The sequence below is a fragment of the Hypanus sabinus genome, chromosome 1 (assembly GCF_030144855.1).
Source record: "Hypanus sabinus isolate sHypSab1 chromosome 1, sHypSab1.hap1, whole genome shotgun sequence".
NCBI lineage: Eukaryota > Metazoa > Chordata > Chondrichthyes > Myliobatiformes > Dasyatidae > Hypanus > Hypanus sabinus.
In genome coordinates this window covers 83,748,613-83,766,397 of record NC_082706.1, presented here as the reverse complement: position 1 = coordinate 83,766,397, position 17,785 = coordinate 83,748,613, and the positions used below count along the sequence as shown (strand labels likewise).

Here is a 17,785-nt window from a genome sequence, read left to right as displayed (position 1 = left end):
ACACCCAGATTCTATGAAGCTCCACTTCAGACATATTGTAGTTTAATTTATGTTGAGTTTGTGGAGTTACTCGCCAGTGCTGAGTTACTGTGTTCCGAAGCCTCATCTTCCATCACTGCACTCCACCTTCAGCCTGCATTTGTTTTAAATATATAAATGCATATCTGTACCATCCCGGATCCAACTGCAGCTATGACACAAGGCTACACCATGACTGGTCTTTGCATCATTACTGCACATCACATTTGGTTCAGGAAACAGGCGATAAATAGATGTCCAAGAGACTCATGCTGGCGTGTGACCAACGTCCATAATTTCAAAATTCTTTGATGCATGTTCAAAATCATCCAGCAGCACATTATTCTCAAGCAGTCTATATAATGAAAATAATTTAGATGTAACACAATGAATCAGTAGGCTCAATACACAATGTACAATTAATGGAAATGGTCTTGACTAAGATCAACCATAAACACAAATCATAAACATGCGTGGGAGATTGAGGGGAGATTTGGTACACAAAATTATGAGGGGTACAGATAGGATATATGCAAGCAGGCTCTTTCCACTGTTGAGTGAGATTAGAACTAGAAGTTATGGATTAAAGGTGGGATGCTTAAGGGGAACATGATCTCAGAGGCTGGTGAGAACATGGAAGGAGCTGATGGCAGAAGCTGTGGATTATGGAGTCAACTTCAACATTTAAGAGAAAGGTGGATAGGGACATGGATGGCAGGAGTATGGAGGGCTGCTGTCTGGATGCAGGTCAATGACCCTAGGCAGATTAATAGTTCGGCATGGACTTGATGGGCCAAAGGGCCTATTTCTGTGCTGCTGTGCTCTATCGCTTTATGACTGTATGACAAGGGATTCTGCAGATGCTGGAAATCCTGGGCAACAAACACGGAATGCTGGAGGATAAATAGTCAACTAATTATCCTCTCCGTAATGCTGCCTGGCCTGCTCAGTTGATCCAGTATTTCTTGCTTGCTGACCATGGCAATTCTTCACCTTCACTGCCTGAAGCACATTTCCCACTAAGTTCTACCTTAAATTATTTATCTCGAAAGATTTTGAAGTTTTGCAAGGTTTCCTGGTTTGTCTGAACTCCAGTGCAGAGAAAACATGTGCTGATGGCTTATTGAATGGGAATGAAATAATTTTCTCAGAAGTCCTATCTCTTAAAAATACAAGGTGCTTTCATTTCTTGAGATCTATATAATTGTCACAGTCTGCACAAATTGCTCCGTAATGTGTATATAATTTACCACATTAAGTAAAAGGATAAGGAAATTGTACCTTAGGTCAATTAAAGTTTATTCTTTATTAAAGTCTAAATGTCTAGTAAAAAATTTAATTTACTATATGTCGCAGCCTCACTGTACCTTCAGTCCAATGGCAGTACAAGCTAATCTCAGGTATGAGAGAGCTGCTTTATCGTGAGTGACCTAATCTATGTTTAGAAAGATAAAGGGATGATCTTAGTGAAACATGTAAGATCCTAAGAGAGTACAATATAACAAGGTAATCATTCATACTAGTGAAGGTACACAGCCAAAAGAGACATCTAAAACTGAGAAGCATTCTCACAGAGAATGGAAATTTGCTAGAGCTCTTTACCCCAGAAAGTTAGGGAGTGAATATTTTTGGATGTATATAAAGAAGACATAACTATTTTTATGAAAAATTGGGAAAATTAGAACTGTGGGGAACTGGCATTGAAGAGGAGTTGAGACCTGGGGAAAATTTGCCATGATGATGTTGAGTAGTAGCCTTGTGGGGTTGAATGGCTGATTGCTTATGAACTTATGGTCTTGTGATCTTGAATGTGTGAATGGGGTTAAGGAAGAAAGAGTACAGAAAAGATTTACAAGGATGCTTCCAATATTATAGGGAAAGGCTGGCCAGGGTAGGTCTTTATTCCTTGTAACGTTGGGGAATGAGGCAACCTTACAGAGATGGTTAGATTATGATGGGCACATATAAGGTGGATGACAGATACTCTTTTGTAACTTGAGGGAGATCAAAACTAGAGGGCAGAGGTTTCAGGTGGTAAAGAAAAGAGTTAAAAGGGCAACCTTTTCACACAGAGGGTAGTAAGCATCTGGAATGAGCTGCCAGGGGAAGTGATTGGGGCAGGTACAACAGTATCATTTGAGAAGCAACTGCACAGGTACCTGGAGGAGTGGGGCTTATAGGGATATGGGTCAAACACAGGAAATAGAGACTAGCTGAGAGAGCAAATTAGTTGGCATGCTTGGATTGGACTGAAAGGCCATGGCTGTGTTGTATCTCTGTCACTCTGCAACTTCACACATCGCGAATATTGATAGTCATCTTCATGATTGTTAAGTAACTGGCAAAACTATTGTTGTAGCACTAAGCTAACAATTCAGCAAATAAATTTGTAAGGAACATTTAAAGAGAATTTTTAGCATTTATATTTTAAAATTCTGCAGCGCTATTTTAAGGTCACAGGAAAGCACTTTCTGAACATCACACCAACGACAGCACTTGATGTCAGCAATGTGTATCGTTTTCATTCTCGACGAGCTCAGGCCATGACTGCAGAAATATGGAGGAAAATCAAATTGCATTGATCCTCAAATGAACTTGGCCAATATATCGGTGAAATGAGTGATGCATACTGGAATCCTAAGTGAAAAGTGTCATCACATTCTACAGAAAAAATTTCAACAATATTGATTTAGAGATTTGACTTGAACTTGCAGTCAAATAAGTAGAAATTTGCATTTGGTCGCTTCCATGAAAATTTTGATACATTGGAACTCATTAAAACCTACCACAAGACCTACATATAGTGGATGTTTACAATAGTAGGGGGAAGGAGGTCCAGGACTAGTGTGCATAGTCTCAGAATACAAGGACATCCCTTTAGAACAGAGATGAGAAAGAATTTCTTTAGCCAGAGGGTGCTGAATCTGTGGAATTCATTGCCACAGACAGCTGTGAAGGCCAAATCACTGGGTAAATTTAAAGCAGAGTTTGATAGGTGCTTGATTAATAAGGGTGTTTAATGTTTTGGTGAGAAGGGTTTGAGAGGGATAATAAATCAGACGTGATGGAATGGTGGAGTAGACTTGATGGGCTGAATGGCCCAATTCTGCACCTATGTCTCATGGCTGTGTCTGATACTCTGCTTCTAAAAATGACTTCAATTGCGTTAACGTTAATGGCACCAAAATTTGTCAGCAGAATGTAATGTTCAGCCACTACCAAACAAGATGCTCAGAGCATGCAGCTAAACAGGAAGCCTACTCTAAATTTTAAATACCATGTGAATCTCTTCACAATTTTTTTTGGTTCCAGCCAACAATAAAACACACAAGATTGTTCACAGATGGTACAAGAGAGTAGAAGTCACGTTGTACATGGATATAGATATATCTGATGCTTTGTGATTTCATTTATGTGATTTTTTTCATGCATACATTTGATCCATGCTGTCAGGTGTGTCAACATAGAAAAGTTGTCTTAGCAGGGAAAACTATCTGCTGCAAAATATATTCATTGAAATTAAATATTGGATAAAATGAACTGCTGATGAACTACTAAATTAGCATAAAATGCAAATATAAAGCTCTTGACGCCGGAGGTCGTCTGTTTGTCATATGATAATAAATTATTTACATTTATCAAAAGGTAAGTTAATTCACTTTTTCTAAAACCTTTCACTTCAGATTCCCCAGTGAAATATGCAAGGTGCTGTAAATGATAAAAAATAGTTTATCTTTCATTTTACTTTATCAAAATTATTGATTCATGCACTGTTCCTGTTATGTGCTATTAACCTAGCATGTGATCGTTTATATGCACCAGGTCTGAATATAGAGTACATTGATGTGTATATATTATAAATAGTTCAAAGTAGCTTATACAATAAGCAAAGAAATGAATGATTATATCATTTCTGTTAATATTTTTAAAAATCATCGGCCTTGCAGCAATATAATTAAAAAGTTGCCCTTGTCTTTTTCCTTCCAATTCTGGCACTCTTATACCACTTTTATATATTGAGAGTGAAATAGAAATCGTTTTACAATAGGCTAGGTCTGAAGCAATATAGCAAGTTCCCATCCTATTACTATATCTATAACATGCATTCCTGTCAGATAATATTTATACTACAGAACTCTCTTTGGTTTTAGTGGATAATCCTGAATTATTTTCCACTCCCTATATTGTTTAATTACATATTTGTAATATTTATCGCAAGAGGATATATGGTCTCTTCTCCTAAAGCTACCAAATGTTGCTGAAGTTTGGACTGTGCAGAGAACAGCAACAAATCTGAACTGGACATTCTATGAACCTGTTGGCTGGGATTTGAACAAAGAGTTGGGATGGACATTTCTGATGAGTCCATGACAAACTGCATTCAACATCTACAGCTTTAAATCTTCTGTTGGGATTAAATAGACAGCACAATAATTATTTTCCCCTTAGCTTGAGAATTTATGATTAACTCCCCCTTCAGAAATTAGAAAGCAGATCAGAATGCCGCTGAATCGAGTTGCAATGTTTGTTTACATCTGTCTTCTTGCCGGTTTAGTATTTATGAAGAGACTCAATGACTGGAGACCTCTTGTCAATTTACAATTTATGAAGAGATTTCTCTTTCACTTTCTGCTTAGGTTGACTGCTAACAAAGCTTCCCAAAGTACCATTGTGCATGTATGTCTGCCGTAATCGAAAATGAAAAGAAGACTAAAACAGAAAAGACTGGATTTGACAAGATGATTAAGATGGACAGTGGAATCCTTGTTTATGATTAGTCTTTATCAAAAATCAATTGATACTGACCGCTGGACAGCCTTATCATTTCTGGACAGCCTGTGACTCGTAGTTGGGACTTCTTCGATTTCATCAATATCACATGCATCTGCCGCATCCTGCGAGTAGCTGTGCTTCATGACCAGGATATTCCGCCGACTTAATGACTGCACACTGGGCTTCACTGGCTGTGGCTGGATTTCCGAGAGGATGGTGGCGTCACGAGTGCTGAGGTTACTACGGCTACCTTTGATGCTAGATATCTGGGAACCACAGTGATGGTCGTGAATGCATTTAGAAGATGATCGCCTCAGTTTATGGTAGTTGTCAAAGTCATCTACAATGTCCCCTAGATCAGCTGCAGCCCCCTTTCCTTTAAGCGAACAGAGTTCATAGTGTGTAGGCTCAAAAACCTCCTGAAAAACTGTTTGGTCAAAGTCGGGTTTTCTTTGGATGAATTTTTTGCGTGGCTGTTTGAGTTGAACAATAACAGAGATAACAATGAGGATAATCACAATGAAAGATGTGATCCCAATTATAGTCCCACTGGTGTTGGTAAGCTGGTCCAGCAGGTTAGCTTTTCGTTTTTCTGTATGAGAGAAATAAAAGCGAAATTACTACAATTTCTGCATCATATTTTAATATAAAATCTTGACCTAAAGCTGAAATACAGCTTTGAGCACAGCCCAAGTTTATAGTGATTATAACCCACAATTACAACTGATCTAAACTGGATTGTAATGTTTCAATTCCACTTCAAACAGTTAAGTTACCCATTCAAAGCACTGCAGTGTAACATGCCAATTTCAGCGGGGAAATTCTGTGAGGTCAGCTTTTTGTGAACTTGGCCTTCAGGCTCAGAATACTTAAAGTGACTGCACATCAAATGTGAGAAATGTGTCTAAGCATCTTTCCATACTTGCCTCTGTGTGATAGCTTTATAAACAATGAATCGTGAGCATTAAAATTAATGTATCTATCAACGCAATACCTTCACATCTGCACCTGAATCCAGGCTAATGTACTACAGAAGTCCTTTATCATCTTTTAATAATCATTTTGGAAGATTACACTCTCCAAATGATTGCTTGCATGGGCTCACAGGAACTAATTGCCGATAGTTCTGTGTTAATGAACAGAATATGGAAAATCTTTGCACAGGTCAGCGCATACAAGTAAAAAATAAAATCACAGATACTTCTCCACAATAGTTCATCAATCAGAGTCAATGGAATGAACATTTAACACACTGCTTCTGCAGCCTTCCAATGAGTACAAGCAGGGTTCACAAAGGGGAATGAGAGATTAGCTCTGGTAGGAGAAATAGAAAATAGTGTACAGTTACAGACAGCCGGCGAGGGATTAGAAGAAGCAAGGAGAAGGGGAGAGCTGGAGGAGAGCTGTGAGGAGGGAGTACAATGGGAGGACCTACACCTGAAGATCAGTAGTACGATTCCTGGAACTACCTTCCCTTTAGCGCAATGGGAGGGCCTACACCTGAAGAACTGTAGAACATCAGTGAAGCATCTCACCATCATATTTTAGGAAAGATTATGGATAGGCAATAAATGCTGGCCTTGTCCCCTCCTCACCTCTGTACTTAGTTGCTTTGACAGCCACAGTGGCAGTACAACAGCAGCTTTGATTTTGAGTGAGAAGGTTATTAGCTCAATGCATAGTAATACACACAAAATGCTGAAGGAATGCAGCAGGTCAGGCAGTATCAATGGCAATGAATAAACAGTCGATGTTTCGGGCTGAGACCCTTTCTCAGGACTGGAAAGGAAGGGGGAAGACACCAGAATAAAAAGGTGGGGGGAGGGGAAGGAGGCTAGCTGGAAGGTGAAAGGTGAAAGGGATGGTGATGAAGGATTTTGATAGGAGAGCAGAGTCGGCCATAGGAGAATGGGAAGAAGGAGAGCTACCGGGGAGGTGATATGCAGGTCAACAGAGGTAAAAATGGGGATGAGAAGAAGAGAGGAGGGAGAGGGAAAAAAAATTACCAGAAAGAGAAATCAATATTCATGCCATCATGTTGGAGGATGCCCAGACGGAATATTAGGTGTTGCTTCTCCACCCCGAGGGTGGCCTCATCACGGAACTAGAGGAGGCCATGAACTGAAATGTCAAGCTGAGAATGGGAATGGGAATTAAAGAGCTTGGCCACCAACAATGCATGACCAGCAATAAACCCCTGACAGTAACCTGGGGATTCCTGCACAAAGTTCATTTCCAAATTTCAGAACTGCTTTCCTGAATAACCATGACCATAGATTACTTGTGGAATCAAGGGAGAGAATGTAAACTTCCATCAGCTCCCAATCTTCCTCAAAAACTTGTGTCCATTTCAGCCTGCTGCAGGGCCTGTAATCCTATTCATTATGAGTATGACAAGCTGAATAATACTGGTTACTTTAGTCTGTTTTATTGCTTGATTTCACTTAATTATTTTGTCTTCCATTGTGCTTTTTTATCTGTAACATAAATCACTCGGTTTATTTATTTCTATTTATTTAGAGATACAGTTCTTCAACAGCCTACTGAGCCCATGTTGCCCAATTACACCCAGGTGACCTATTAACCTGGAGGCCTTCCAGAATGTTTCAAAGCTACATTTAATGTCAGAGAAATGTATACAATATACACCCTGAAATGCTTTTTCTGCACAACCATCCATAATAACAGAGGAGTGTCCCCAAAGAATGAGTGACAGTTAAATGTTAGAACCCCAAAGTCCCCCCCAGTTGCCCTCCCTCCTGCGCATTAGTGGCAGCAAGCAACAATTTCCCCCTCCCCCCACCAGCAAAACAAAAGCATTGGCACCCACCATTTAGCACTCATGTGTGAGCAAAGCAACAGTAAAGACACAGACTTGCAGTACCCCAAAGACTACCTGTTCAGCCGGCATTCGACATACCACAAGCTCTCTCTCTCCCTGATAAGGGAGAAAGAGATGTCCCTGTTTCACAGCCAGAGGGGAGACATAGCAAACAACTTGACTGTGTGAAGAAACCAGAGCACTCAGTGGAAACCCACGTGGTCATGGGAAAATGAGACAGAATTGAACTCGGCACTATAATAGCTTACTCAGGACGTGCCATCTTCTTATTGCTACCATTAGGGGAGGAGGTACAGGAGCCTGAAGGCCCACACTCAATGATTCAGAAACAGCTTCATCTCCTCTACTATCAGATTTCTGAATGGACATTGAACCTATGAACAGTACCTGGCAACATTTTGCACTACTTAGTTAATTTAATTATATATGTAGCCAGTTCTAATGAAGTTAATGAAGACTCTCAGCCCAAACCATTGACTGCTTATTCCTTTGCATAGAAACTGCCTGACAAGCTGTGTTCCTCCAGCATTTTGTGTGGGGTACTCACTATCTTTGTGACAACAGGATACAGAGGCAACACGAGTGAATCTGCAGATGCTGGAAATAAATAAAAAAACACAAAATGCTGGCAGAAATCAGCAGGCCAGGCAGCATCTATGGAAGAAGGAAATAACGACGTTTTGGGCTGAAACCCTTAATCAGGAGTGAAGTAACATGGGATGGTCGAGGGGGGATAAGAAGTGGGGGGAGGGATAAAGTGGAGAGCTGGGAAGTGAAAGGCTGGAGGGAAATGGGCTAGGGGGGAGGTGGAGAATTATGGGAAATAAAAGAGAAAGAAAGGTAGGGCTAGGGGGGAGAGATTATAGTGAGGGGGAAAAGAGAGAGAAAGAGAACCAGACTAAAATAATAGATAGGCATGGGGGTAAGGGTGGGGGGCAGGGGTATCAATGGAGGTCAGTGAGATTGATGTTCATGCCGGCAGGTAGGAGACTACCTAGGCGGGAGATAAGGTATTGCTCCATCAACCTGCGTGTGGCCTCATCTTGACAGTAGAGAAGGCCATGGACAGACTTATCGTAGTGGGGGTGGTCTGTGGAATTGCAGTGTGTGGCCACAGGGAGATCGCGCTACTGCTGGAGGACCGAGTGCCGGTGTTCGGCGAAACGGTCTCCCAGTCTGCAGCGGGTCTCCCCAATGTATAAATGGCCACATCGGGAGCACCGGATACAGTATGTCACCCCAGTTGACTTGCAGGTGAAGTGGTGCCTCACCTGAAAGGACTGTCGGGGGCCTGGGGTGGTGGTGAGGGAAGAAGTGTGGGGGCAGGTGTAGCACTCCTTCTGTTTGCAGTGATAAGTGCCCGGAGGGAGGTCGGTGGGGAGGGATGGGGGGGATGAATGGACAAGGGAGTCGCGTAGGGAGCGATCCCTGCGGAAAGCTGAGAGTGGGGGGGAGGGGAAGATGTGGTTGGTGATGGGATCACGTAGGAGGTAGCGGAAATTACGGAGGATTATGTGTTGGATCTGTAGGCTGGTAGGGTGATAGGTGAGGACCACAGGGGGACTCTATCCCTGCTGGGCTGGCGGGGGGATGGGGTGAGGGCAGAGGTGCGTGTTCCTTTGTCCTAGAATGAAAGGCCTCATCCTGAGAGCAGATTCGATGGAGGAGGAGGAATTGAGAGAAAGGGATAGCATTTTTGCAGGAGACAGGGTGGGAGGAGGAATAGTCTAGGTAGCTGTGGCAGTTAGTAGGTTAGTAGGTCATCTACCGTCAAGATGAGGCCACACGCAGGTCGATGGAGCAATACCTTATCTCCCACCTAGGTAGCCTCCTTCCTGCCGGCATCAACATCCAACTCACTAACCTCCGTTGCTACCCCCATCCCTATCTATTATTTTAGTCTGGTTCTCTTTCTCTCTCTTTTCCCCCAGCCCTACCTTTCTTTCTCTTTTATTTCCCATAATTCTCCACCTTCCTCCTAGCCTATTTCCCTCCAGCCTATCACTTCCCAGCTCTCTACTTTATCCCTCCCCCCACTTCTTCACCCCCCTCGACCATCCCATGTTACTTCACTCCCGATGAAGGGTTTCGGCCCGAAAGATCATTATTACCTCGTCCCATAGATGCTGTCTGGCCTGCTGAGTTCTGCCAGCATTTTGTGTTTATTAGGATGCAGAGTCTGCTTCTTATATTGAGGAAACATAAACTCCAGTTTATTGGTTTTATCCACTGTCTACAGGTCCCTTTCTCTCTTGTACTCCCACATGTATTTAGCAATAATTTTTAGTTTAACTTCTGCACATAATTTAAGCAGGCCATATCTTTTTGTCTTAAGCATCCTGCATACCTTACTGAGTTCTGAGATCTGATTAATTGGAGTGTGGTGTTGTCTGTTGCTTCTCTTTGAAATGTCCAGTTCCCTGGAACCATTTTGCAGAAGATAGGGACAAAGCAGGGGAGTGGGATTATTGTGTGGGTCTTCCATAATGATAGGTAATAAGGTGACTGTTTGTAAACAATTACAATGAAATTATACCTGTATGAAATTCTGAATGGTCCCAAACTATGCTGTTAATTTCTATAGCATTATTTTTTCTCACAGGAGCAGAATTAGGGCATCCAGCCCATCAAGTGTGCTCTGTCATTCCATCATGACTGATTTATTGTCCCTCTCAACCCCATTCTCCTGCCTCCTCCCTTACTTGGGCATTGTGAGCTCATCAAAGAAAAGATGTGTTGCATTGGAGCGGGTACAGAGGAGGTTCACAGGAGTGACCCTGGGAATGAAATGGTTAACGTATAAGGAGCATTGGATGGCTCCGGGCCTATACTCTCTGGAGTTTACAAGAACGAAGGGGGATCTCATTGAAATGTTTCTAATATTGCAAGGCCTAGATTGAGTGAACGTGGAGAGGAGGTTTCCTGCAGTGGGGTGTCTCTGAATATAACTATGTCCCTTTAGAACAGAGATGAGGAGGAATTTCTTTGGAGGGCAATGAAATTAATTGCCACAGACAGCTGTGGAGACCAAGTCATTGAGTATATTTAAAGCGGAGGTTGAAAGTTTCTTGATTAGTAAGAGCATCAAAGGTTATAGGGGGAAAGTGGTTGAGAGAGATAATCAATCAACCATGATGGAATGGCAGAGCAAACTCGATGGGCCAAATGGCCTGATTCTGTTCTTGTGTCATGCAAATTATTTATTTTGAGTGATCCTTTAAAACAACAGGCAGAAAGTTTTCAAATATTATTGTGCTGTAGGTTTTCTCTGTTTCTATGTTTCTATTCATTGATTCAGAACTATGAAGTGCTTTATAATAAATCAAAAATCACACAGGTGTATGGCAAGTATTACCCTGCACCCAATTTTTCACACCGGAATTGGGATGTACGTTCTGAACTGACCTAATTCCTACAAATGTAGCTGCTGTGTAATGTTGTTTTGTAATTTCCATTAAAAAATTGTCCAGTTTCAAATTCATCCTTTAAGAAATATTTGCATAGACTTCCCAGTTTATTTTACTGATTCTATACAGTATATTTAAATCGGGGTCACCAACCTTTTCTGCACCGTGGACCGGTTTAATATTGACAATATTCTTGTGGACCGGCCGATGGGAGATGGGGAGGGGGGGTTGTTAATCACAACCGGAGTATAGGTGCTAAGTCAACTGTAAGTCACTTATAAGTGGCTAATACACTCAATTTCATTTGTAAAAGGGATTATCTAACAAATTTAATATTAAACACACTGCACATATTTTCCTCACATGAATATAGTGATAAGTCAATTACAACTCACTTATAAGTCAATAGCATCATAACATTTTAAGTAATGTTTGGATATTAAACACACAGTACATATTTTCCTCGTATGAACATATAAAATCATTGCAACACACCAGTGAGAGGACAAGGTAAGGGCCGGAGGTCCCCGTGCCAGGGCCATGGCAGTCGCAGTCCGGAGAGAGTGACCAACCGAGCAAGGAGTGCGACAGGGCACGTGCCCACCCCCCTTGTAGGGAGGTAGGTAGGTTCTATCGGACAACAAAAGTTTGGCTCAAGGGATAACTTTCAGTAGATCGCAGCGAGGTAGCTGCTCTGCTACTTACTCTGAGCCCGAATTAGGTCGTCTGCAAATATTTTAGGACCGGGTTCCCCATGAACATTCGGTGTGCTAAACAGGTTTAGAGGCGGCGCTCATCTGTCCGCACTCCAGGCCAGTAGCAACGGCATTTCCCAGCAACCGCGCGAGGCCGACCAGTGATCCCTGGCGCTAGGGTATCACTGCATTTAGGAGATTAATGACCTCGCGTGGGTAATGACTTTGTGTGCGTAATGACCTCCCATGCGTTCAAGTTCAATAGTGGATGTAACAGGGAATGAGGAAAGGTGCAGCTGACTCATATTGTTTCATATCGCAAAATCATATCATTTCCTTGCGGCCCAGTGGTTGGGGACCACTGATTTAAATCCTAGCCACACATTTATATAGATATTAAAAATGTCAGAGATGGAGCATTTAATCTGGGAAGTGGAACAATTAGAAGCAGCTAAGGAACACACAGAGGAGCAATAAAGCAGCTGCGTCGATGTATCATAGGTCCTGCTTTCAACTTGCATTATGATGCACGATAATGTTTGTGTTCTTACATGATGATTTTACCAAGAGTTGTCAGGATGTCAGCTACAATCATCAGCTCACTTCAAGAACACCGGAGTTAATTAATTGATTAATAATCTGAAAATAGCCTTTGTTTCCCGCCATATAGTATCAGATCTGATTTTGAGCTTTCCCACGGAGATGGAGGGAAGGTGATTATGGCGGTCTCAGGCACCTCTACAGTGCTTGTAATCAATTCATTGGTAAGCATTGCCCACAGTAACCAAAAATATGGCAGTGGAGGTTTGCATTATGAATATCAGCGAAAGAACTTTGGAAAAGTGGTGCAAGTGGCACTTAAGCAAATTTGCAGACTTCTGCTGAAGTTGTGGGAGACTGCCAGGAGAACACCTTGTGAAATTCACCTCAATCACAATGCTCTGGTGTGCTTCTCACACTGTTCTGTCTGTACCTGTTCGAAACTGCACGTGAATGGTGACCTCACAAGAGCCAGATTGTCCTAATAGCACCATGTTCTGAATTCATCAAGGTTTGGGTGATATATAGAAGTGTGATCCTAATACATACAGGTACTTCAACCTGCTGCATTAGTACACAGTTCCCTATCATCTCCTTCCATTGCTATCTTACTTACATTTTAAAGAGTTCTGCTGACCAGTGTCAAATAGTCCCAAAGTTTTGAACTTTGAATCCAATTCAATATAGGCAGAGTATGAAAGTTCTGGCCATAGACATATCACAACACAGAACCTTAGCAAAAATCCAATGCTTATGATGCCTGCCTGGGAAAAAAAATACCCAGTAGAATTATTAGTTCAGAGAGCTAATAATTTGAAGCAAGAATTATGTATGAATAATTTAAATGATATTATCCTAGTCAACTTCTGATTTGTTGCATAGTTCAGCCAAAATTACTGGGGATGACGTTTAATGTGAACGTAGAGCTAAATTGTGAAAGATAATTCTATAAGTCACACTAAATACTGTATAATTGACCCAAGTGTCACAACAAATTTCAGCTTTTGAACTTTCACTGTCTTCTGTCCTCAGTAACACACAGAAATGCTGGGGGAGCTTAGCAGGCCAAGCAGCATGTATGGAGAGGAGTGGACAGTGAACATTTCGAGTCAAAACCCCTCATCAAGACAGGAGTGGAAGTCCAGTCTTGTGTCCTCACTGCTTGTAAGCAACATCTTAGCTTGGCTTTTCAGCATCTATATCATCTGATCATATGATAAAGATTCCACTGAATTTATGAGTCTCTGACTTTTCCTTAATGTCACCTTGCCTACATGTTTAGGGCTATTCCCTTGAGCCTGCAAATCCTGTAGCACTTCTTTTCCTATCAGATGTATGTCTCTTCCTTGCTTTGCTTGCCATCCTTTTCGTCTGTGATGGTCTGGATAGCGGTGACTGGTCTGAGTCGGGGACATCATCGGATCATCCATTATTAAAGGCAATAATTCCCGATTTACATAGAACTTTGAAAATGGAATATCACTGTACAATACAGGCTATTTGACCCATGTGTTGTGACAAACTTTTAATCAAGCATTTCCTCCAACATAGCCCTCAATTTTTGTATCATCTATGTGTCTATTGAAGAGTTTGTTAAATGCCCCTAATGTATTTGCCTCTCTCACCAGCCCAGCAGCATGTTCCACATACCCACCACTCTCTGATTAAAGAACTTGCCTCTGATATTCCCCCCTTATATTTTCTTCCAATCAACTTAAAGTTATGCTCCATTAGCTATTTCCACCCTGGGGGAAAAAAAACTCTGGCTGTCCACTTGCATCTTGTTGAACTCTATCAAGTCACCTCTCATCCCTTCTCACTCCAAAGAGAAAAGCCTAAGCAGGCTCAACCAAATTTCATACAAGATGCTGTCTCGTCCAGGCAGCACCCTGGTAAACCTCCTCTACACCCTCTCGAAAGCTTTTAGATCCTTCCGATAATGAGGAGACTGGAACAGAACACAACATTCCGAAGTAATCCAACCAGACGCAACATTACCTTGCAGCTCTTATACTCAATCCTCCAACGAATGAAGATGAACCCACCATATGCTTGCTTATCAGCCCTATCAACTGGCAAATTTGCGGGATCTATGAATGTGGACACCAAGATCCCTCTGCTCATCCACACTGCTAAGGATCCTGCCGCTATCCCTGTATTCTGCCATCCAGAGTGAATCACTTCTCACTTTTCCAGACTGAGTTCTGTCCGCCACATTGAACAGCAGTCTTGGTACAATGTATCACAAGTCCGTAAGACAAGGGAGCATAATTCGTCCGTTCAGTCTAACCAGTGTGCTCTGTCATTCAATCATGGCTGATTTATAATCCCCCCCCCCAACCCCATTCTCCTGCTTTCTCTCCATAACTTTTGACACCGTTATTAATGAAGAGCCTATCAACCAATCAAATCAGAGCTCTGCCAGTTGCAACAGACTAGTTGTTAAAGGTACCCTACACATTTATTTACCAGACAACTTCCCTATTAAAAGTAAAATCAACCCAATGAAACAAACAAACTCTTAATTAAACACATAATTATGCTGTATTATTCACACTAATTTATATCAATTTACTCAGTCTCTTATTCTTTCATTCATTGAAACATCACCACCAGCAGCTCCTGACACATGAGAAGTAAATGCTTCAGTACTCATTCCCAGGTAAATGCCATGTACATACAGTTTGTTGCTAAGGTTTTCCATTCTGAAATGATTGCTTGCAGTCTGGCCTATTTTGGCTTCACTGGACTGGGCTGACTTGTATATCATATCAATTGACAGAGGGCACGCCTTTAGTGCTTTGGGACTGCTTCCATTAGCTGCTGTGTAGGTCTAGGCTTGCAGAACTGTCATCAAAGCAACATTGTGTGAGGATTGACGTTACCGGCTTCCTGCTCTACATCCTTCCATCGTGCATTGTTGAGCTGTATCTGGCACTCTAAAATGCACTTTGGTAATCTGCATTCGAATCGGCAAGCAAGTCAACTTCACAGGCACCAAGAGAAGCAAAATTAATGCTCCCTAACATGACTGTAAATATTCCAACACTTTAATCAACATTATGAAGGAGTGTAGATGGACAGACAGTGTGGAACATGGCAGAGGAGAGCAGGATGGGTAGGAAATTTATTGATTTATTTATACAGTACAGAATAGGCCCTACCAGCCCTTTGAACTGCGCCACCCAGCAATTCCCCAATTAAATCTGAGCCTAATCACGGGACAATTTATAATGACCAATTAAACCAACAACTGGTACTTCTTTCGACTGTGGGAGGAAACCTGAGCACCCAGAGGAAACATACGCAGTCACAGGGAGAACATACACGCTCCTTACAGGCTGTGGCAGGAATCGAACCTTGGTTGCCTGTACTGTAAAGTGATGAGTTAACCACTATACTGCTGTGCTGCTGACTTTGGCAGCGCCTGTCCTAAAATCGGATTGATACAGAACATCTGTAGGGGGTCAGTACTAACTGCTGAGCCACCACACAGATTCTTTCCAGGAGATCAAAATGAAGGTGTAAACATAAAGGATTCCCAGTGTCTACTGTAGTAAATTTTCTTCAAAGTTTGACATGTTGTGCATTCAGAGTTGTAGTATGTGGTTGTGGTGAACTATGTGCCTGTCGGGACACGCCCCTGCTGACTGCTCCTGTGGCTCCTCCCACAGGCCCCTGTATAAAGGAGACCTGCGGCCTGAAGATTGGCCTCAGTCTCCAGGACCTTGTATGATAGACACTCACTCCTGGTTCCTTCTTCCAGTCAATAAAAGCCGATATCTCGCCTACGTCTCAGTGTGAGTTATTGATGGTGCATCAATTTTATTGACTGGAAGTTTTAAAACATGGAACCCGTTTTGCGTCCGGACCGGTTGGATTTGGACCCTCAAGACCCTGACGCAGCTCTCGCTTTTGAACACTGGCTTGCATGCTTCCAATCGTACTTGGCGGAGCTTCGTGCGACTGAACCCGCCGTTATGCACAGAATCCTACTCTCGAGGGTCTCCTCCAAAGTTTACTCCTTTATCCGGGACCTGCCGACCTACGAAGGGGCACTGGACGCCCTCAAAAGACAGTACCTGCGGCCGGTGAACACCGTCTACGCAAGACATCGCTTAGCTACCCGGCAACAGCGGCCTGGCGAATCGTGCGCTGAGTTTCTCCAAGCACTACAGACACTAGTCCGAGCTTGTGACTGCAAGACGCTCACGGCAGAACAGCATGCGGAGCTGCTGGTGCGAGACGCCTTTGTGACGGGACTGAGGTCAGTGTACATGCGCCAGCGGCTGCTGGAGAACTCGGATCTTACCTTAAGCTCGGCGATAGAGAAGGCCAACGCTCTAGAAGCTGCGCGGCATAACGCCGACGCTGTCCAGTCGCGCGATTCCCCGCCGGTTTCGTGGACGCCTCAGACCCCGCCACCGCCGGCTCCCGGGAGCGAATTCGCCAACGCCGCCGCCAGTCGCCATTCCACGAGCTCCCCGACCCAGACCACGGCTGTGGCCCGTAAGAAACTCGTGCCTTGTTATTTCTGTGGCCAAAAGAAACATCCTCGACAACGCTGTCCAGCGCGAGAAGCGACCTGCTCCAGCTGCGGAAAGCGGGGCCACTTCGCCAAGGTCTGTAAGTCTCAACCTCGAGCGGAGTGCAGCGCTGCGGGTGAAACGTGGGGGCCGCCATCTTGCATGCCGGGATGTGGGCGGCCATCTTTGTCGACGTCAGCACGCCCCGCCCCCGATCCTCGGATGCTGACCGGGTACCCCGGATGTGAGCGGCCATCTTTGTCGGCGTCAGCATGCCCCGCCCCCGACCCTCCGATGCTGACCGGGTACCCCGACGGCGATCCAACTCTGGCCACTGTGACTCTCGACCAAAGCGCCCCACACCAGCTTGCAAGGTCCATGATGGACATCCAGGTGGAGGGGCATTGGACTGGATGCCTGTTTGACACGGGCAGCACTGGGAGTTTTATTCACCCGGACACAGTGCAACGCTGCGGACTTGCAACGCGGCCGGTCAGTCGGAGGTTCCATTTGGCCTCTGGGTCGCAGTCCGCAGACATCCGGGCGGGTTGTGTAGCGACTTTGGTGGTGCAAGGCACAGTATATCGGGACTTTGAACTGCTGGTCATGCCTAATCTGTGTGCACCTGTGCTATTGGGGCTGGACTTCCAGAGCCATCTCGAAAGTGTGACTATGGTATACGACGGGCCCCTCCCACCACTCACTGTCAAGAATCCTCAGTTTTGTGGGACTTCTTCACATACCCCGCTACTGACCACACACACACACGGACACACACATCCCATCCAGAACCAGGCCAACAGCTGCGCTACCGACACTTGCAGCCTCTCCACTCTCAAGATCCCTCCCCCACCGCTGTTCGCCAACCTGACCCCCGACTGTAAACCTGTGGCAACCAAAAGCAGGAGGTACAGCGCGGGGGACCGGGCCTTCATTCGGTCGGAGGTGCAGCGGCTGCTCAGGGAGGGGATCATTGAGCCGAGC

At 43.7% G+C, this 17,785-nt stretch overlaps 1 protein-coding gene across 1 annotated transcript in view; it reads right to left on the bottom strand.

The window, feature by feature from the left end:
• Positions 1–285: 285 nt before the first annotated feature.
• The window catches only part of neto1l (neuropilin (NRP) and tolloid (TLL)-like 1, like), a 309,161-nt gene continuing 291,661 nt past the window's right edge, over positions 286–17,785 (bottom strand). Inside the window, exons 9-10 of the mRNA XM_059971452.1 lie at positions 4,825–5,383; positions 286–373 (exon numbers count right to left, since the gene is read on the bottom strand). Coding sequence (XP_059827435.1) covers positions 286–373; positions 4,825–5,383 — 647 coding nt within the window. The remainder of the gene's footprint in view (positions 374–4,824; positions 5,384–17,785) is intronic.